We start from the raw sequence: 22504 nt of genomic DNA on the forward strand, positions 1-22504 counted from the left end.
CAGTCACTGTTCTGCTGCATTACTCTTCAATGCAACTTCTTTCCGTTCCTCCTCACCCTCCCTCGTCCCTCTGCGCGAGTAGTAATCTCCGCTCACTCTCGCTGCCTCTCTGTGATCCAAACTGCCACAGCGAATCTCTCTCTTCCATCAGCTTTACTTTCTCCCCCTGGTGAGGATGACATCTCCAAATGTGATGAACCAGCGAAGCTCTCATTCTGGCAGGAGGCTTCCGAGGGAGACCCCACATGAACGGGCTCGTGGGACGAGGAGGAGCCACGTCTAAGGAGCTTCGTGGAAAACCTGTCGGCTCTGGACGGCGCTGGGTAAGTGCTCCAGCATGTTGGGATTGTTATGTGATGGAGGCTGAGCCCGGAGTTGAGAATTTGTACAGTGACGAGGTACAGTAAAGTCGGGCAGCAGTGAACCTATGCAGCAGCTGTATCTCACTGAGCAGGGCTTATAGCACTAGTCTTGGTCACGACACTGGAATGCTGTCTCTGTTTGCCCATCTGTCCTCACTGCTGATCACACACTCATACAGATGGATGTCACTCCCTCAAACCGCATTCAAACTCTATTTTTTTGATTGATACTCATAATCTCTAATATGAGCTTTTATTTCTCTGCAGAATTATGATTAATTCATGTCAGACCGTGGAAGTTATATGTCAAAGTTTACATGATGTGAATGTGGGTGTTCCAGATGATTTGGGGGCTTAAGAAGTTCAGGTTCACAGATTAGACAACAGGAAGAAGGGTAAAAATTACAAAGTCAGTAAAGAGAAAAGCATAACAAGATAAAGACTGTGGCTGGCGAAAAGTATCGCTATGGAAACAGCAGGCAAGGGAAGAGAGAGGTGAAGGAAGCTTGCTGAGTTTTTTTTTTCCCCTGGCATCTGTTCAGCTGGATCAGGAAATACATTTCTGACAGGACTTTTCCACACAGAGCCAACTGGATATTAATTAAAAAGAGGTGAAATATAATGTTGAATTCATATCATGTGAAGAAATATGCCATAAACTCTGTGTGCTTATTCTGGCAAAGAGGATTCCATCTAGAAATGATCTGATTTGTAGCTTTTGATAAACCAGTTGTAGGTAAGTAAGGATGGCTACTTGTTAACATGTTCATCTTTTGTCTGACTGACTTGTAAATGATAAAAATTAAGCAATAATGGGGAAAATACATCTACCTGAGTTCAGTCTGAAGGCAAACCTGACTTTTTGCAGAACCAGTCTGTTATGGTGTGAGCAGCAGCGATGTGAGAGAGAGATCTCCACTGCTGCATATCCGCAAGTGTCATTTTCCCAAAGCGCTTCTTCAGAAGCCCACACTGATCCTCTTTGTCATCAGGGTTTGTGATATAATGATAGGCTGGATTTCTGAAGAGCTTTTCCAGACACTCTGCATACTTTTACAGATTGTGATATTCACTCAGCTCAGCCACGTCACAAATAAATAATACTTCAGAGTTGAAATGTTGAAGTGGCGGTCTGCAGCACCGCCAGGCTCAAATGTTTGCACTCTGACTTGTTATCCGGGACGGTGGCTGTAAAGTAGCACAATCATTGGACTTCATGGAGATTAAAAGTCAATCAGCTATCAGAGGCTCATTGTGGCTGTAGTTCTGGCTAGGAAGCAACATACTCTTACATACTCTACATTTTTAGTCTGGTGAAAATCAGCTCCTTGTCCTACGCTTTGCTTCATCCAAGTCTTCTGGACCCTGAGGTATTGAGAAACGATTGCTTTCTGAAGGCGTAGACTCTGTTGAAGTTCGAAACCCTTAGATTTTTACCTTAGCTTCACCATTTCCTTCTTACACAAATCCACTTGATTCTTATTCCACTTCACAGCTCAGTTTGGGCTTTCTGCCATCAAAGTGGATTTGCCAACCGAGCCAATCAGCAAACAGAAGGAGAAGTTGTGAATGATGACGTTGATTTTCTGTGCTGTTTTAGAACTGTAGTCTGCCTGTAGTTTTAGCAATGACAGAGGAGAACAAAGCTGTTCAGTGCATGTTGGCCACTCTTCCAAATATTGAATTAACATCTTGCTTGGCACAGCACGTCTCTCTTTGCAGTGGAGGATGATTGTTTACAGCACACGCAATCTGCGGTAAGCTTCTTGCGTCAAACAGCCGTATTGCATATATCGCAAATGTTGGCGATTAGATATCAAACCCCAGAATCCACGCCTCCAGAAAGCAATAGTTTCTCAATAGTAAAGAGCTCAGACCCTCTGGACACAAAGTGTAGATTGAACAAGGTGCTGGGTTTTTTTTTTTTTTACCAGATTTTAGCCAGTCGTTAATGTTTTGCCAAGCTGAACAGAATAGCTGTTAAAATACAATGAAATATCTGAAACATTCCTCTTTCTCCAACTTTAACTGTTTAACATTTGAAGAAACTTCTAGTTTGTATTCATAACTTCTCCTTCTGTTTATCGATTGGCCCTGTTGAAATTCAGCTGGAGAAATTAACATCAATGGGAGAAATCCCAGAAAGATCAGTAAAGGGAGATGAGAATTTAGCTGAATTGGACAGGAAGGCAAGTATATTTTATGGCATGGCTAGTATATTTTATCAAATAAAACTTGGAGATTATGGTGGTGGTTTTCAAGTGTTTATTTCAAGTGGTTTTCAGGATATTAAATATTTTTTCTTGGTTTTTTTCTTCATGGAGTAATTTAAGTACAGCAGGCCAATTTACTATATTAATTAGTCAGGCTACCTGTTCCTGTTGTCGAACTTAAGAGGCCATTTATTATTGTTTTGTCAAATGTGGTTTTATAGCAGCATTACCTAAATACAAGGGCTGTTGTATTACCAAGTAAGTAACTGTAACCCCAGTACTTTCCAGTAAATGTAGCCCACAGTCTACATTTACCATCCAGTTGCTTAGCTCCCCCTGCTGGTCTTGTCAGGCGTCAGAGTGTATGAATTCAAACAGGAGAAGTTGCACCAAGATAGATCTTGAAAATTAGTGTAACACACTCATCATTAAAAAACAATTTCAAATTTTTCACTGTTTGTGTCTGAGCTGGGAAAATATTTCATGCACATTGTAAGTGGTTGTAAATAGATCAGCAATTAGCAGCCATTTCCATTGCTGCTTTGGAGGCATCATTAAACCTGACCCTCGACCATCTGCTTGCGTGCCGACTGCTGAAGAAAAAATAAGTATGTGCTAAGCGTAATAACTCCCTGGTTATTCACTGATTTCTTTCTAAAACATTCAGGGACATAATCTAGATTTTCTGATTTCAACGCCGTTACCGCCTTGCAACATTTTTCTGACAGGAATGAGTAAATGAAGTGTAACTGATAAAATAATTACCAGTGCCTAGCACCGCTCAGTCTATTTATGGTTTATAACTCTAAAAATGTTGATGCAGAATTTAGAAACACAAAGCAGGAGGCCATGGTATAAATCGGAGGTCAGGTCAGTGTAGGAGGATTTAACTGGAGGCGGGCCCCCAAATAAGATTCAGCTTAGAGCCATAAACAGCTCTGGACCAGCTGTGGGGGCTGATTTTATTACTTTCCATGCATGCAATAACTTGTGCTTGTGTTTTTCTTTGGTGACCTGAAATTTGTATATTTGTTTTTTGGAAGGCAGCCTGATCAGGTTTGGTGAAGGGGTAACAACAGGCAGGAAAAGAGCAGCCTTAAATTGCTCTATGCTCCTTAAAATTCTGGCACTTCCTGCTATATAACAATAAAATGATTTTAACCAACTGGAATGTGTGACAGAAATGGTAAATCACATTTTCGCAGATTAACCTGAGTTAGATGCTTTTGGTAAACTCAACCATGTCGATTAGTAGCTTTGAAGATACGTCTGTCATGATGTTTGTGCTAATGATTGGACCCCCATGCAGATCAGGCAGAGGCGGCGAGTGGATGGTTAATAATTTAATTGAAAAAATAACAAAATGAAAACTTACAAAGCAGCACGAAGAGCACAGGAAGCAAAAGCATACGGAGACCGGCTTCATGAGGCAAATGGAAGAATCCAGCTAGAATTGAATGAAGGAGATGTGGTTAAATACTGGGAGTGTGACTGCTGCAATAGTGGACTGGGACTGTGAGGGTGGAGGAGAGAGAGAAATGGCACAAGAGAGCAAGGAGAAGTAAACAGCAACATGGGAAAAGAGAAAAAGTAAATCTAACAATAACTAAGAATAACTGAACACAAGGAATGAACAACAGGTCTGACCAAAATACACAAACAACTACATACCACAAATCTGAACAAACTTCCAGAAAACTGTAAAAGAGCTGAAACACTGACTTCCTTTAAATCTCATCTAAAAACCCACTTGTTTAGAGTTGCATTTGAAACGTAATCAATTACAACTTTATTGATGGAACCTGACTTAATGTTGTGTTTTGATTGTTGATTCTGTGTTGCATTGTGTTTTTGTGTTTGATTTGATGTAAAGCACTTTGTAATGCCTTGATGCTGAAATGTGCTATACAAATAAAATTTGATTGATAAAGACAGAAACTCAGGCTACTCATGAATAAACAAGGAAGTAGAAAGTAAACTCAAAAAACCAAAGGAACCCAGGATCCTGACAACCTCCAGTACCATTCCCTACTGGATGGCCTTCTCCAGGATAGTCCTTGTTGTTCCAACTGAATAAACATTGTAAGCTTGAAAGTTAAAGATGGCTGCTGGAAACTGTCGTGTTAGACCTTGGAATCTTGGCAGCTGAGGCCCGAAGACACCTGGTCTAGTAATTTTGTCTTTGTCGACTGTAAGCAAGAAATGCCACAGTTTGTGCACAGAGGAGGTTCAGAAGCTTGATTTTTAGAGAGGAATCTGTGCCACTACAGCGTTTCAACAAGTCTGTGATTCACTCCTACCCACAGCCCATGCAGCAGCTCTGGCCCTGGTCATCCAGACTGAATGTAGAGCAGCACAATGACTAGGATGCAACCTCTCTCCACTCCTCCTCCTCTTCAAGAACTCTGACTCACAGCCCAGCACATTTTAATCAACCCACGAAAAAAAAAAGAAAAAAAAAAGCTCCTCGACTGAGATGGAACCCATAGTTCTTCTGGAAATGTGACTGTTCTGTTTTCGGTGCACTCTGATGACAAAGGAGTAAAGTCTTTCAAATCGACTGCGATACCCAGCTAACTCGATCATTTTCTGGATTTAAACCTGTCTGAGTTCAATTTTGCATTAAAGGAGTCTGAAGTTTTTTCAGTTGCTATCGAGATTCAGATATTATCAGATTGGCAGGGAAACTGTCTTCCCTGCAGTCATGATGAGCTTTTTTTTAAAGAATAGTTATTTGTAACTGCTTTCAGAGAGCTAATTATTGCAGTGGAGGATCCCAGCTGCAGAGTGTGTTAGCACAGCTCATTATGGAGCGTTAGCTAGCGCCCGAATCTGGGAGGAAGACAGCCAAATCTGTTTACCATCTGGTGCCTCATGCTCAGATGCTCCCCGCCCCAAACCACCAACTCTACCGCTGGCAAACCGATGGGGAAGTTATCAACATTTTTAAGAAGTAAACAATCATGCAGGTTTGTCAGCATGGCCGTGTAAATGTCCTGGCAAACGTATTTACAGCGCTTGGACATTTTTAGATTGCAGCTACAAACGCCTATGCATTTTAATAGGCTTTTGTACGGAAAGAAATGCAAAGTTTGGCAAAATTATAAATTGTAAAAAAATAATTCAGACATGTTTTCCAAAACATTTTTTAAGCAAAAATCTTAAGAGGATCTCCTGGATTTGTGTCCATTTTGCTCCAATAGTGCAGAATAAAGTGTTAATCCAGTGCAAATAATTATTTTTCAGAAGTCTCCTAATTAGTCGACCTTTGTTTAATTTAATTTCAGTACAAATCCAGAGGATTGCCGGAGAATCTTGGTGAACATGTCTGTCTAACTCTGTCTTGATCCAATAAGTCTAAATAATGCTTATTTCCGTTTTGTTGCCGTTTGTGTTCAGTTATGTTATAGTCGTTTGTTTCCATTTACTGTAGAAATGCGAAAATTGAAAGTAGTGATGCAGCACAGGATTGTGGGATTGTGTCACTGGAGCAGATGATGCAATGTGGTTGTACAAAAAGCCATAAAAATACCACGTGAATGCACAGACTACCTTATTTTTGTATTTGGAATGAGTTTGAGTAATATTCATAAGCACATTATAGTCCTATTAGTTTTTATTTTTCAAAATGTACCTACTTGGATTTTTTAAATAAATATATGTACCATGTGTTTGGCATTAGCTTAATTTTTGTTAGCACATGAGCTCCAAACTAACCCTTGGTTGACTTTTTTCATGTCAAAGGGGGAGCAAATACATATAGCCTGTGTGATATCAGTAAATCTAGGTTATTGGGCATAATATTAATATCAGATATCTATAATGGTACACATTGTAACATCGGCGCATCCTTAATTTTGTCCATGCTTTATCAGTCGTTGTAAGACGGCTGCTCCTCCATCATGTCATGGCAGAACAGCGATCACACTGTGTGCTCTGCTGTTACTGAGCCGCTCAACTTCTCTCTTCACAAAGCATAATGTTTACTTCATTCATATCTAAGCAAATATTAGTAAACATCATTCCCATCTCTCTCTCTGCATGTGATATTCGAAGTTTCATTTATTTATAGTCTTACAAGTGAAATAGAACACTAAGAATAAATGTTAGGATTTTTTTGTTGTCGCAAATACAGTCTTGCAGCAGCAGAAACGCATCGCTGTGCCTGTGTGGAGAATGTTACTGTAAGGAGGAGTAGGAGGCGAGCCTGAGCTTTTAATAGAAATTCTCTGTCGTTCATTCTTTCTGCCTGCTACTTGATCACAAAAGCTGCCAAATATATCCAGTGGTGGAAAGAGAGGCTGTTGTGTGAACACGAGCAGGCTATTCTTAGCCTCTGCTGAGATACACAACCATCACACTTTTAGTGGGAAAAATATGCGTCTCGACTGCTAAAGATTTCAGCTGTGATCGCTGTATCTTATAGTCATAAATCTGATGTGTCGACACACTTGGATGACAACAGTATTATTTCCTGTTAAAATTTCAAAGCTTTGGCAAGTGCTTTTGTTCTTTTTAGAGACATTACCATTCATATTTTTAAATTTTTCTTTTTTGCTTCCTGAAACTTCGTAATGCTTTTAAAAGCTAAGTGTGTCATCAAGAGCATTAATTAAGCCCTTCTGCCTGTCGTGTTCCTCGTCCTTTTCTCTCTCAAACATATTTATTCTCTCTTCTTCCAGAGTACCAACGACAGCCATCAACTCTCAAGTTAAGACCAGTTAAGACTCGCTGGAAAAAACACAACTACTCTCACACTCAAAGTAGTCGAGATAACCAAGCAAATGTCACAGGTATGTGATTGAGTCTTGCTTCTCTTGGGAAGAGGTTGTTTTGAGCAGCATCACTTTTAGTTTGGTTCTCTAGTTTTCCCTTGAGGTTGTTCAGGTATACCACATGTAAATGTGTGATGTAAATTGTTGAAGTCAACTTCTCTTGTCATCTAGAAATAAAATCTAACGGATGACATTGTGTGAATGTGTGTGTGAAAGGGTGAATGACGGCTTTGGGACCACAGACTTGATAAAGCGGATCCAAATGCTGATCATTCACCATTTACCAAAACTGCTTTAATAAGAGAACATGCAAAAGCATGTGCATTTAATCAACTTTGTTGGTTATCATTATAACAGAGAATCATTATAGTTTTATGAGGCCATGATATTTTATTCTGGTATATAAGCAGCAGTTTTCTTATTGTATATACAGGTACATCAAAAAATAAATAAATACCATATTGTGAAAAAGTTCAACATTTCTATAACCTTTTCAGAAAGTGAAACTTATATATAGACTTGTTACACAAATATTTTAAGCATTTATTTAGTGTAATGTAACTATGGCTTATAGATAAGTCATTTCTAATGTTGTGGTTTAAAAGTGTCTTGACTTGAGGAATGTTACATTTATAGCACCCATCTCGATGCAGATTGTCAGACTCAGTTCACTCCTTCTAAAGCTCCCTCAAATTCTTGAGAGGATTTTGGTCGACAATCCTCTCGAGGCTGCAGTTTCTTTGTTGTTGCTGCAATTTTTCCTGCCACACTTTTTTCTTCCACTCAACTTTCTCCGATTAAGCTTGGATACAGAACTCCCTGAACAACCAGCTTCTTTAGCAATGACCTTTTGTGAAATGTGTCAGCGGTGTAGTCAGCAGTTTTCTCCTTGTTTGTGTCCTACTGACCCAGACTGAGACCATTCAAAGGCACAGAAAATCTTTTGCAGGTATTTTGAGCTAATTAGCTGATTGCGGTGACACCATGAGTTTACAATATTTAACTTTTTTACAATATTTTGTTTTTTTGAGACTCACATCTATAAGCCACTATGTAAGTTACAAGAGAGACTAAAATATTTCAGCCAAGAAATTCTACTTATCATAAATGTATATACTAAATATTTATAACATGAGTTTCACTTCCTGAAATGTTTGACAAAAAAATAGAACTTTTTCATAAAATTGTAATGTTAGATGTGCCTGCTTAACTTTTGAGATCATTTTTGTCCGTCTGTTGTTAGGGGTGTAAGAATATGTCCAACTGGAAATGGTTCCATGAAACATTGGTTTCATGAGGACGGGGTAAGATTATAGTATATATTAAAAAAACAACTACTAAACCTCAGGTTTTTATTTTTATTAACAGAATAAAGGTTTCACCAACGGTATTTTTTGCAGAATCTGCAGTCGGCGTAAAATAATCCAGCCCAGGTTTGATGAGTTCACGTGTTTGAGATTTTGAACTAGATGTGCAGCCAGACTCATTAAAAACTCTGAAACAACCATTTAGTTTTGTGTCGATGGGAAGCTCTGAAGCAGATGGCAGCTTTTGCATTATTGATAGCTAACAGCTAGCTCCTGTATTCTCACAGTGCTAACTAACAAGCATGCTACTTGATCACAAGGAGCCTGATTGCTTTAGTGACGTCTGTCAACACAACAGGACACCTTAACAACTACTTACTTTAGAATAAAAATGTTGCAGACAGTTTGTCAAGCTTAATCCCACTTTATTAACTGGGCCTGTAATAATAGCTTAAGGTGCACTTCTATTACCAGATGACATTATGTGCTGGCAGCACTAAAGTAGCGTTAAGGGACAGAAATACTTTGATAAGAAACAATTTATCTTCTTTATTATTTTTTTGCAAATAAAAATAATAATCTTATTATTTGCAATAATAAGATTCACTGCAAAATCTTATTATAACTAGATTTTGCAATGAAGTCTTGCTACGCCCTAATTTCAAAGCATTATAATCCAACAATATTGTTTTAGAAGTAGGAAAATCTCCAACCTATGACCATGTTCAGCTTCTGTGGCTTAAGTCATCATCTAAAACATCCCAACTGAGCAACAAGCAGTTAATCAATTAATTGCATGATAAATTAAAATAAGCTCTGAGGATTAACATTTTTGATTACAGACTTCAAGATGCATTTTCTTAATGGTTTCAGTCGTTTGTGGTTTAATTTCCGTTTGGTCTATTGTTTTTGGTTGTCATGTTTTATTTCAGATATTTAAAATGTTCAGTACAAAGTTAAAGTTTATTAGTCTTTCAGAGGGCAAGCTTGTATCGTATATCATTATGTTAGTTGAAAACGGGATCAAAACCATAATTTTTTAATTTGTTGTTGTGACAGCCTAATCTCAACTTTTATCTAAAATTAAATGTATTTTTTTTTTTTTTCATATATCATGTTGTGATTGCTTACTAATTCTTGCTTCCATTGCTGTGGTGACTCTTTGGTCTTTGTGTCTGAAAAGGCCACATTGTGACTGCATGTGTTTGCAAGGACATGTTCTGTTCTGATTCTTGCTGCGTGTTAGATCAGCCATACTGCACGCTGACTACTGTGATTATCTGTGACTGTGCTGTGATCACTGCTGTTTCCCTCCAGTCTACACTCCCAGTCTGGCTATGCTCTGCTATAACAGCAAATCTCCCACTAATCCCAGTGGCATATGGGGAACAACAAATACATATACCCAGACATGCACACACATTCGCATGTATTTTTGTGTTTGGCTGGTTTTGCTTTACAAAGCTAAAAGGTTTGTCTGAGAAACCAGTAAGAAGTAATGTGTTGTCATTTCGCCTATCTGAAACACATAATGACACAAAAGTGTTTCTTTTGTCTGGGAGAATATTGACGAAGATGAAAAATTTTCCTTCAGATGTAGGAAATCAAACAGCTTTTGAGAGGGTAGCAGCACCTGTCACATCACATCCCAAACAACAGAAGGAGTAGCCAAAAAAAGTCAATGTATTAACGGCTGTCCCGATCCACATTTAATTACCACGGCAACCAACTGCTATCCTAGCCAGTGGGTGGCGCTAATCTCTGCTGCTTTCATTACATCATCATGTAGGTTAGGCTCTTCATTATTAATGAGATGTCGGTCTGCTCAGTTCTGCCTTTGCTGAGCTCCTTTCAGAATGAGCTGTTTTAGGGCGTCTTGTCACTTTAAATCCAAATAAACTGCTGCTGGCCACACATCCCAACTCAACCTCTGCCTTCTCATGCAATTATACAACCATATATCTTTGACAAGCAGAAGTGGAGCATCCAGCACAACCAACAAGAATGCAGCAAGTGGTTTCTAGATAAGTCAACAACAAAACACTTGTCTTTTTCAGCAGCCATTGTACAGTGCATACAGCATAAAAACCAGCTGACCAAAGGTTCTGGAGCTCAGCTTTGGTTGCTAGGTGACAAGCAGAGTTACTTGCACTTTGCTCGGGTTGCCAGGTGAGGGGTACTTCCTGTTGGTTTATGATGTTACATTCTGGAGAGTTTTGAAAGGGGTAATTTTACAAAAACCAAAAAACATGAATTTATTGCCAAAAATTCCCTGGGTGTTTTTTGAACTGCGTGGGCTGTTTTTAGAGGCAGTAGAAACCCAAGTGGAAGTACAAAAAGGTGCAAAATGTGAGCATAGTAGGTCCCCTTTGAGTCAGACATGCACCCCATCATTAGGATATCGCTCAACTTCTTTGCCTTATAGGGCATCAGTCTGGTGTTCAGTGTGTAAATAAGTCTAAGTAGTTTTCTTTAGAATTGATCAAAACTACAGACACTCGCATGAGGAAATGACACGTTTTATTGCCTGGCGGAAAGGACAATTGCCTGGGAAACAATCAATCAATTGCCCTCAGCTGACTCCCTCCAGCACGGCGAGACAGCCATCATCCTCCATACGTCACTGAAGGCCACATTTATGTCTGTGTCGTACCATCCAGGTTGAACAAGAGATCTCACTGGTCCAGAGAAAGATGTCTGACCTCGAGTCAGTTCTCCAGCAGAAAGACATCGAGCTGAAGGCCTCCGAGACCCAGAGGACAATCCTGGAGCAGGACTTGGCAACGTACATCACAGAATGCAGTGTGAGTGGCTGGGTAGTTAAAAAACAGACAGCTTATGAAATCCTTTTCATTGAATTGGAAAACAAATCGGTATCATGAATTCAGTAAGGAAACTCTCTTTCAAAATGACTGAAGTTAATTGACTACATTTTAAAGGAAACCTGACTGGGAACTACATTTTGTTTTTAAAGAATCTTGCATTACTTTTTACCCAGGTCCAACAAACAAACAAACTCATCTGACTGATTTATGCGTTCATTTTAGAGTCTGAAGCGCAGTTTGGAACAAGCGCGCATGGAAGTGACCCAAGAAGATGACAAAGCTCTCCAGCTGCTGCATGACATCCGGGAGCAAAGCAACAAGCTTCAGGAGATCAAAGAGCAGGTAGGACAAAAACACTTCAGCCATCAAACTTTGGTTTAAGACTAATAATGTGGGATAAACTACTATAAACTAGTAACATTGGTTTACTTTAGAAACTCTTTAATCTCCATGGCAACCATTCAGCTATGCAAGCTTCTAAGCTTCTCAGAGCAGAACCTCTGTGAAGTCACTCGGCTCCTTCAGACAAACCAGAAGCAATTAGCAAGCACCTGGCAAAACTGGTCTCATTATAATGAGAAGCACCTCATTATAGGAGCCACTTCTCAGTGCAACGCTGGTGTTGCTAAAGGATTAATAGAGGAGCCATGTTGTGATGACTTCCTGAAGAGCAAGAGCTTCTTAAAAAGACAGAGGCCCAAATTCAAGGTGTTAAATTACAAAGTCAAATATCTTTAGTATTCTTATTACAACTGTAGGTATAGTTACGTGATTGCGCTATAAAAAGGCACTATGTGCCTGGAAAACACAATACTTCCCCTTTAAGAAGTCTTGTTTTATTTCTGTCTTGTCAATAGAACGGATTAGGAGTATATTCTTAACGCAGTTAGATCTACATAACAGGTCAGGTAATCAAGGCTGTGTGTGGGCTGTCTGCTAACATGCACAAGATGCTGAAAACCCGCCCTTCTCTAGTCTAACATTAAACACTTCAAACATGGAGTAATTTCCACTGTTGCAAAACCTCTTTATGTAAATTTATTGTGATTATTTTCTATTTTTATTCTCTAATTTCATGTACACATTGCGTTTTTTGGGAAGGAAAGCAATGTAAAATTTTTTTTTTGGAGCAACTTGTTCATGTCTGATGTCTGTGAAGTTCGACTAACTTAATGAATATTTTAAATGTAGCCACACACCCGCACGGCTTGACGGTGCAGCTGTCAGAATTAAGCTGGCGCCTGATCGGTCTTTTCATAAACGGCTTCAAAAGATCCTCCTGCTTTCGTCGCACAGTTCTTTCTGTGTTTATCTATTGGGGAAAAAAAAGGTAATTTAAAGCAACCTGTTTTTCCCTGCCTACACTCGTGCTCGTTACAAAGCGATGAATACATTGTGCTTTGGTTGCCATGGCGATGGGAGCCGTATACCTAGAATGGGGAGCAAAATGATGCAGTGGGCAGGCTGTTGAGACGGGGTGCTGAGGCCTTTTGCTCACACTGTTTGAAAAACAAATTTTGTTGAGTTCATTTTCCAGGGATTTCTGAAAGAGGATTACAGTTTGTTTCTGTATTTTGGCTGATTTTTTTTTTGTTAATGTCTCATGGTTTACATACATTTATCTTTGTAGTGAAAGTATTGGTGGGAAAACAACTTTGCTTGTCTTGCTCGTGTGCTAAATCAGATTTTAGATGAAAATATTTTCACCCCCACATTCATGAAGAATTATGAATCTTGAGGTTTACTTGAAACCAAGAAAAAAAAAGTTTTCTGGTGAAGACATCTGTTCTTTGATTGCACATTGATAAACATAAAATAGGTAAAAGCAGGAACTAAACAGAAAATCCTACAGTATAAACATGCAGCAATCAGTATGTAGAGTTCTTCAATCTGCCACTTACATAAGAATTGCTAGATCAGCATATTCATATCTATACTTTCGGTCATGTATGACGTATGATATGCATGTCTACGCAAAACTTTTATTTTAAATTTTTTGTAAGACATGAGCCTGCATGGTTGAAGCATTGTGGAACCCAATCCATACTTCAAGGAATATAAAGTACCTGTTTAATCGTATCTGCAGTCCTAGAAAGACAAGGTCAAAGACAATCACTAATGACTTTAGAGAAGATAGCAGGAAGAAATCCTGACTGCTTGGGGCAGGATGTTTCATCTCATCACTATGCACTGTGAAAAACCAATGAAAATAGACATCTGCAAGCTCAAGAGTTTAACACAAGGTATTTTTCTTATCAGGACAGCTACCTAATTTGTTGTTTTTATATATATATAAAATATATCACTGTCTATTTAAGGAGTACTTTTAATTAACAGCAGTGGGAAATAAAGTGCTACACACAGAAAAGCAATAGACAATAAAAAAAGACAAAAAATGTCAACAGAAATTTCCTTAACAGAGATAATGTTGGTTTTCTGGAATGTTGGAGTTTTAGTTAACGATGGTGACAAAACACCAGAGATGCACGTAAACATGCTGAGGGGATATGTTTAAACTGACACCGGACAGGCGGAAAGATGGATAAAAAGTTTAATTAAGTTCAAATCTACAAATAATTCAAACAACTGGTATAAAAGTTAAAAACTTCAGCGATTAAAATAAATCAATCAATAATAGTAAAAATAATGGTAAGTGTACTTGTCTTAATTAATATTATTTGATATTTAAAATAAGTATTTTAAAATAACAACACAAATATCTTAAACTAAAGCCAATGCAGTAGGATAAGAGTGTTGAGAGGAGCCCTTCCCCGAGACGCCGCCACTCAGCTCCTTCAGACTAGCCAGCAGCAATTAGCAAACACCTGGTGGAACTGGACATCAGCTGAGCTCATTATAGGAGCTACTCCTCAGTACAACGCTTGATAAAACGCTGTTAAAGAGTTAATGGAGGAGCCATGTTGTGATGACTTCCTGAAGGCAGAGTTTCAGAAAGAGCAAGAGTTTTTAAAGAGACAGAGGCCCAATTTCAAGGCGTTAAATTGCAAAGTAAAATTTCTTTTAAGTCATGTTTTATAACAACTGAAGGTAATATAGTTACTTAACTGTGCTATGAAATGGTACAGTGTGCCTGAAAAATCCATGGTACTGGTCCTGTAAGTGCAAAAATGAGGTTTGGATCAAACATAAGATCTGGGTTTTTAGTTTGATCTGAAAGGGTAACCCCCCTATGTTTGTAGCTTTTATGTGAGTTTGCCTCTCTGAAGGTCATTTACAATCAGTTTCCCAGAGCTTAGCCAAAAACAGACAACTTTGTACAACTTTGTGCTTGGGGAAAAAAACCCCAACAAAAAGCACCTCACAACACTGGAACAAATCTCAAACACTGAACCAGACAATTGCCTAATCACCGCATGAAGCCAACACTTTGGAGCATTTTTAAAACTGTAAGAGGATTGTCTGTTTCTTCAATTTTATGATGATGCATTTGTTGCTCATGCTTATTATACTCCTCTGTGTTCCCCTCGGTGCCTCTCTGCAGGGCTCTCAACAGCAGCTAAATCCAGCTTTTCATCTTAAAAAGCATCTGTCTCCCACGCTCTGTCATATGACTGTGCTGTTTTATCATTTTTATTCAGAAGTCAAGCGCTGTTGGATCAACAAAGTGCAGAGATCAGGGGCAGGTTTTTTTTTTCTGAGACAAAGAATTTATGGAAAAGTCACTTAAAACAAGAAAAGGTTAAAAGACATGGCACTTTATGGAGCCATAAGCAATGCATGTATTGCACACATTCACATGGATAATAAGAATTGAGTTACATTTAGTCGTTTGTTATTGTCATTATGATTGTGGCCTTTTTTGTTCAGGTTTTTTCTTTGTGTGTTTAGTTTGTTAGTTTATTCTTGTGTTCTTTTCTTTGTCCATCTGGATTTATTTCTCTTAGATTAGTGCCAGTATTTATTTTAACCTGGATTTGTAGTTTATCTGTGTTTCTATTTATTCATCTGGCCTTTAGTTGAAGTATACAGCTATTTATTATCTCTTATTTAGTTACTTCTAATTCAACTTTCAGTTTATTTACTTCTTAAATTTAATGATTAAGTTACTAATCGTGACAATCGTGTTTATCGTAGGTTTAAAAATCTCTTTTTATTTATTTCTCCTGGGTATTGTCTTAACTTTGTCCTTGAACACAGAAATGAGAAGTATATTTTTCTGCTTTAACAAACCTTTGACGCCTTCACAGGCTGGATTTATGCTGAGCTGAAATTACACACAGCTGGACTCCGTTTAGTAACCGGGACTTCTGAAGACAAATGGATGTACTAGATTATAGTTAGGTGTATCAGAGTAAAGGGGGGTGAGTACAAGTGTAAGCCACAAGTTTTAAACTTTTAACAGTGAATCACAATCCATTTATTTTGACATAACTACTTTTCTTTATTGCGACCTTGATTTGACCAAATAAAACCTCGTCTCAACAGTGACTTTTCAAAAAAGCAGCATCGTATCAAGTATCGGCTTTTACATTCATGCAGAGACATGCAGTCATACACACACCACCTCTTCATGTAGCACTTGATCCAAAAACATACTGGTTTTCAGGGTCTTTGTTATACAAGAAAGGTCACACGCCTTAAGGTGCATAGAAAATTGAGAGTCAGGTTCTTTTGTTCCTGTTTATGTTTAATTGTTTGGCTTTGAACATTTCTCACCTTTACAGACAGCCAGTTTTCAGCTTGGAAAGTGTCAAGTTAATGTTTTTAAAGCTGTAAAGATAAAAAGAAAAAGGTTCACAAATGTTCTTACCACAAATGTCTCAATTTTGTGTTTTTAAGGGGCAGAATTATTTCATCTTTTTTGAGTTTTACATCATGTTATAATGTTGTTCCCTCATCAAAACATTCCTGGAGTGTTGCTTTGATTCTTTCATGCCTGTTGGAGACATCCTCTAATCTCCCATGGCAACCATTCAGCTGTGCAAAACGCCTGAGTGGACCTAGCTCCGCCTTCGAGGTGCAGCTCCTCCTCTGAGCTGTTCTTTCTCACAGAGCAGCCCGCCCCCCGCGACTCCTCTATTCAGCTCCTTCAAACTAGCCAGCAGCAATTAGCAAACATCTGGCTGAGGTCATTGTAGGAGCTACTTCACTGGTAAAAATGTTGCTAAAGGGGTAACAGAGGAGCCATGTAATTACTTTCTGAAGGTGGAGTTTCACAAAGATTATGAGTTTCTTAAAGAGACAGAGGCCCAATCTCAAGGAGTTAAATTAAAAAATCTAATTTCTTTTAAGTCATATTTGATATAAATATATATAGCATTTCTATAAGAACTGAAGTTAACATAGTTTCTTGATTGTGCTATAAATTGTGCCTCAAAAATACATTAACTTTCCCCTCTAAAATTTAAGTAAAAATTTTGTTGATTATTAGGAAACTTTTAAAAATGTAACTTTTAATGTACAAAGACGTAACATGAACTTTCTTGGATAAACTTTCCTTTTAGTATTTCATATTTTATGAAGCCACATCAAAACAAATAATCCCTGTGCAAAATACAGAAAACCTATCTTTAAATTAAACATTAGTTTATTACTTCTGTACTCAAATCTCTTCTGTCAGCTCTCCCACCATGACTTATGCGTTGTTTCCTTTGCTGTTGCACAGGAGTACCAGGCTCAAGTAGAGGAGATGCGGGTTTCTATTAGGCAGCTGGAGGAGGACCTCTCTGCCGCCCGTCGCCGTAGCGACCTGTATGAAGCAGAGCTGAAGGAGTCTCGACAAGCCAATGAGGAACTGAAGAGGAAGGCTGCAGACCATCAGCACAGGATTCAAAAGGTCTTCACCGTCACTGAAGCTGTTCATGATTCAAAAGTAGAAACAGAAAGTTGTGGGCTTTTTACCATTTTAAAATGGGAAAATATTATAATCAATGGAAATTATAATAATAAGTGATTGTGGTCATTTCTCATAATTGTTCCTGTGTCATTACAGGCCAAAGAGCAGGGCAAAGCAGAGGTAGAGGAAACAATCACCAAACTGGAAAAGGTAGATTAAGAAGTTGCTACAGTTCTGATAAAACCTGTCTGTTATATTTGCTAAATATTAATGTTTAAACATTAATGGGGTGTTTTTTCTATAGAAGCTTTATTAAGGATACGGGATTCTTTTCATATCCAAATGTCTGCTTTGTTGTTAGGCGAGTGCTGAGCAGCAGGTGAAGATCCAGGATCTGCAAGAGAAGCTTGCGAAGGTAGAAAACTTTAAAAAGAATAATGAATAATTTATAGAGGCTTGTCATTTCAAATGCAGGAGACAGACGTTTTACCATTTCAGATGGGTCTATATATTACCTCTTCACCTCTCCTGAACTCGTTCATTCTGTGTCTTTCTCCTGGAATCTGTTTCTTATTAACTGTCTGCCATCAAGTTGTCTTTCTGAATACACTGAGGAATAGAAAGGTTCCTCTTTAAATGTGCTGAATTAGATCATTTCGTTCTAACTGCCTTTTGTTTGAAATGAATATTTAAACACCTCCCATGTAGTTAAAAATAAAGAAAGTTCTGCTGACTGTACTTGTTCCACTGGCGGATCATTTCACAGTTTCCCCATGTTATAAGTGAAATAATCTGCCAGTGGAACAAGTACGTTTTCATCAATATTAAGGAATTATTAACTTAAAACAAGCTCCTATTACTTGTACTTGTAAGTTAGCGGTCTTGTTTCAAGTGTACTAAGATCGTTTTGCCCTAGAAACTAGACCAAAAATATTTGGTAAGATTTTGTGTTTTTGCAGTGAAAAGGTTTGAGCGGTGAAGATTCTTTACTAAGTTCTTTAGCAACCCTGAACAGGAGCAACTAGTTTACATACTTTAGATCAACATTAGATTCTTTTTTATTCTTTTGCTCTTTCCTTCAGTTTGCTATTTTGTTTGTATTGCCTTTTAATTCCTGTAAAGCACTTTGTATTGCCTTGTTGTTAAAGATGTGCTATATAAATAAAATTACCTTTACCTTTAGATTTGACTCAGGACAAACCAGTTTATTAAAAAATCAGCATGTGACACTTTACTTGTGTGATGGGTTTCTATCAGCAGTGTTGAAACATATAAAAGAGACAAAAAGGCAAAGTTAAAATTTAATCAGAGTAGGCAAACAAAGTAAAGTGAGTGTTTAGAATGGCCTGTATAGAGACATCAGTGAAGTTCTTTTCTTTTCCAGACATCAAAGGCCAGTGCTGAGGCCACAGACCATCTTCAGAGCATGAAAATGGCCAAAGAGCGCCTGGAGCGGGACCTGGAGAGGCTGCAGAACAAGGAGGACTCCAGTGACAGCCTGCGCAGACGTCTCCGTGAGACAGAGGTACGTCTCTGCTGCGCCTCTCTGTCAAGATTTATGATGGAATAATTTATTTAGCCACATAAGGGAAAAAAAAAACTCTGAAAGTGTTGGATAAATAAATCTGCCTGCAGGATGCCACAAAGCACAAAGAGGCCTTATGTTCCCAAGAAGACAAGTTGTTGCACCCCCTGACGAACATTTGCGCTGCGACTTTGTTGTAGCATGTCAAAACGTCTCTGTGAACATGTTTTTGAACAAGTGTTTGGATTTCTCCATCAGCAGACCAGATTTACTGTACTATTTTTGAGTTAAAACAACATGGTGACCTATTTACTCCATTCTCCTGAACGTCAATGGGATCAGTGTGTTCCTGGCCTCACCCATTGTAAATCTCAGCTTTTGGGGATGTAAAAAATAATACCCTAATGAATTTTTAAAACACTTTTTTTTCATATAATATCACATTATTCCTATTTCACTTGTCTGAAATACAGACATTTTGTAAAGGGTAGCTATGTTACCCAGTAGATTAATCGTGATATAAAATGGCATTATGTGGTTGGAAAACACATCAGTGACATGCAGTGAGGTTCATAGCTGGTGAGGCACTGACTTAACCATAATCAGATTTACAAATATAGACCATCTGAATGTTATTGTTTACATAAGGAAATTTCGCGCATGCGGACAACAAAGGCAAAAAGACTATTCTACATGTCATGCATAGCCGCGCTGTCGTCGTAGAATAATTTCGTTAACTCAATCAAACTTGAACTTGTAGATATTATTAAGTTCGTGCTGTGCTCCACAGCAAAGGGAAAACCGTTAAAGTACAACTCAAAGCCACTTCTTTCTCGCTCTCTGTTTCAGCGCAGCTATGCGCAGACTCGTTGCCATAGTAACTGACAACAACGCCGTGAAAAAAAAAAAAACACTAAATTTTTTCCCCACACAAAAAGCAGAACATTCAGTCTGTTGCAGTAGTGTGGTTTTAGGCTTAATGTTTATTTTGAGGTTAATAATAAGTGATTGCTGTGGTAAGAGGAGAAAACTATAAAGATATCGCTGCACTTTACTGTACGGCTAGCTCCATGGCTAGCTCGCTGTTACTCTCTTACTCTGCAGTTGTGGAGTCACAATGTCTGGGATCATGAGCGCCCCCTGCCATGAGGCAAGAGAACTGCCTTCCTCACCTCGAATCTGTTCTCTGACGTTTCTGATCGCTCCTCAGCACACGAAACTCGTTACACACACAGTTGGTGACAAAAAACACTGTACATTATATACATAAGCTAAATTATGAAAAATCAGTTTATATATTGAATGTTTTTAAACCATTTTATTGGCAATGTTCAGACCGCACGACACTGAAACACTTAATACTGCTCCTTTTAAATAAAACATTCCCTCATGTTTTTGTGCATTATCTTTGTTTTTTTGTTTGTGTGCTTATCTTCAGGATGGAAGAAAGACTCTCGAGAATCAAGTGAAAAGGTTGGAGATTGTTGAGCGCCGTGAGACGAAACTGAAAGATGAACTTCAGAGCAAATCCCAGCAGATTCAGCAGATGGCAGAAAAGATTCTGGTAACTCACCTTTTATGTTTTCGGCACTTATAGAGGAGTCAGAAAGGCCACAAGCGGAATAAAAGCTTGTCGTCATTTTCTGGAGAGCAGATTCCTTAAAATCTCTTCTTTTGAACTATAAGTAACATGCTTTCTACTTCTGGCATAAAATTTAAATAGTCTCAACAGTAAGATGTAGTAAATATTAATAGTAATAGGTTCTTAAGTCTTAAAATCCGACTTAAGAAAAGTCAGAGGTTATAAAGTTATCTCTTTCTTCATGACTGAAAATCAAAAGATGCTGTAAAAATCCTTCAGGTTGTTGGTGCAAGAATATAAACAAAACTTTAAAAAAATCACAGCATGTCTCATTTGCTCCTTTATGTAACAGATTTTTTGATTCACACCATAGGATAATAAAAAATAATTTAAAATAATCCCTCATTTACTCTTCTATAATGTTAGCAAATCATTCATATATGTATTATGTCTCTGCAGGAACCTTAAGCAGCCTTTATCTTGTCACTACTATTATTATTTATGTCTGTGAGAAAGCAGTTAGTGTCACACAGCTCCGGAGGTCAACAGTATTTCACTCCTTAAAAAACATAATTGATTGAAGAGTTGACATTTTAGACTCTTTAGCATCTTATGTTAGCATTTAGCACCATTAACATAATTATACTGTTAGCCTATTTGGCGTGGTTAACATTACAAACTGTAAACATAGTCTCTCTCTGTGTCTGTATTCCCTGTTTAATCAGTAGAGCCTAACGTTTTCTGTGAGGGTTCTTTCTGAAAAGTTCTTAACATTTTTGAGCTTCTTCTCACTTTTTATTTTCCTTTTGACAGCCTCACTGAAACTTTCCTTTTTTCGCGATTTTCACACCAAAGTGTTGCTGTTAGCAACCTGTTCGCACTATGATGCAAAAAATCAGTTTGCTGATCACTAATCAAGGCCGATCAATAATATAAATTTTCCAGTCACCGTCTAGCTACAGTAAGTCGATCTGTGCTTTTCATAAAAATAAAGAATCCATCAAAAAGAAAAGGAGTCCATGTTTTGATATGAGGTTTTATGAGCTTCTTTTCTTTGTCATTTGACAAACCGAGAGCCCTGCTTTTCCCAGCATACAGTTATGAATACTGTCTCCTGTAAACAATGCTTTATGAAAGCTGCTGCCAAAGATGGTGCAAAGAAAAACTGTCCATGTTCCTTTTGAAAGATTGACTTCTTTCATCCTTCAGATTTCTAACTTCCTAAGAAATTCCCAGCACAAGAAGTGTATAGAATATTTTCAATAACAATTAAAAGCTGCCATAATTAAAGTCTATAAAAAACCCAATTCACTGGGTTAGTTTGGAGGTGCCTTTTGCTGCTTTTAGCCTCCGATCGTCACTTGTTCGTGTTTTTGTGTAGGAGTTGGAGGAGAATCTGCGAGAGACCCAGTCGACTGCCCAACGGCTGGAAACCCATCTGAAACAGAAGGAAAAGCTCTATGAAGACAAAATAAAGGTTTGGTCACCAAATACATCAAATCCCATCCCATAGGCGTATCAACATTAACTTTCAGGATGTGAGAAGTTTACTAACACTTATCAGCATTGATATAGAATAATTTGGGGGATTTTAACAATGCATTTCAAATGTTTTTCATTAGGTGGAATAATCATACAGCATACAACTTCAATGACTTGCACTGTAAAACATAACCATCTCAAAACAAGTTAAAAAAATAAAAAAACTTATTGACCCTATTCTAGTTTTTCAAATGAAAAATGTCTCTACCTCTCACCATTACTGTATTTTTATTGTCCATGTTTTGGCTTAGTCAGCTGTGCTTTATGCTTGGAAAATCTACTCTATGTCATCTTCACACCGTTCTCTGTGCTGCTAAGTGACATCCTGGTTGTGGTTCTGTGGGCTGGCTGGCATTGAACAGGTGCTGGAGGCTCAGATGAAGGCGGACATGGCTGATAAGGAGATGCTGGAGTCCAGTCAGAGCAAATATGAGGAGGAGGTGCGGGAGAAGTGCAGCATCATCAGTGAACAGAAGGCGGTAAGAACTGACCAGCTTGGCAACCATGCAGTTCTCAGGCTTATTTTAACATTGATTGTATTGACACATATTATACATTTGGGAAAAAAAACAATAA

General features: G+C 38.2%; 1 protein-coding gene across 4 annotated transcripts in view; it reads left to right on the forward strand.

The window, feature by feature from the left end:
- LOC122828829 (citron Rho-interacting kinase) overlaps positions 1-22504 on the forward strand; it is a 62329-nt gene continuing 39825 nt past the window's right edge. For all 4 annotated transcript variants that reach the window (XM_044112770.1, XM_044112773.1, XM_044112771.1 and 1 more), the window contains exons 1-11: positions 1-323; positions 7258-7368; positions 11318-11461; positions 11705-11824; positions 17109-17279; positions 17436-17489; positions 17641-17694; positions 18664-18804; positions 20243-20368; positions 21768-21863; positions 22291-22407. In XM_044112770.1, coding sequence (XP_043968705.1) covers positions 7360-7368; positions 11318-11461; positions 11705-11824; positions 17109-17279; positions 17436-17489; positions 17641-17694; positions 18664-18804; positions 20243-20368; positions 21768-21863; positions 22291-22407 — 1032 coding nt within the window. In that variant the 5' untranslated portion in view covers positions 1-323; positions 7258-7359. The remainder of the gene's footprint in view (positions 324-7257; positions 7369-11317; positions 11462-11704; positions 11825-17108; positions 17280-17435; positions 17490-17640; positions 17695-18663; positions 18805-20242; positions 20369-21767; positions 21864-22290; positions 22408-22504) is intronic.

The sequence above is a fragment of the Gambusia affinis genome, linkage group LG03, assembly GCF_019740435.1.
Source record: "Gambusia affinis linkage group LG03, SWU_Gaff_1.0, whole genome shotgun sequence".
Classification (NCBI taxonomy): Eukaryota; Metazoa; Chordata; class Actinopteri; order Cyprinodontiformes; family Poeciliidae; genus Gambusia; species Gambusia affinis.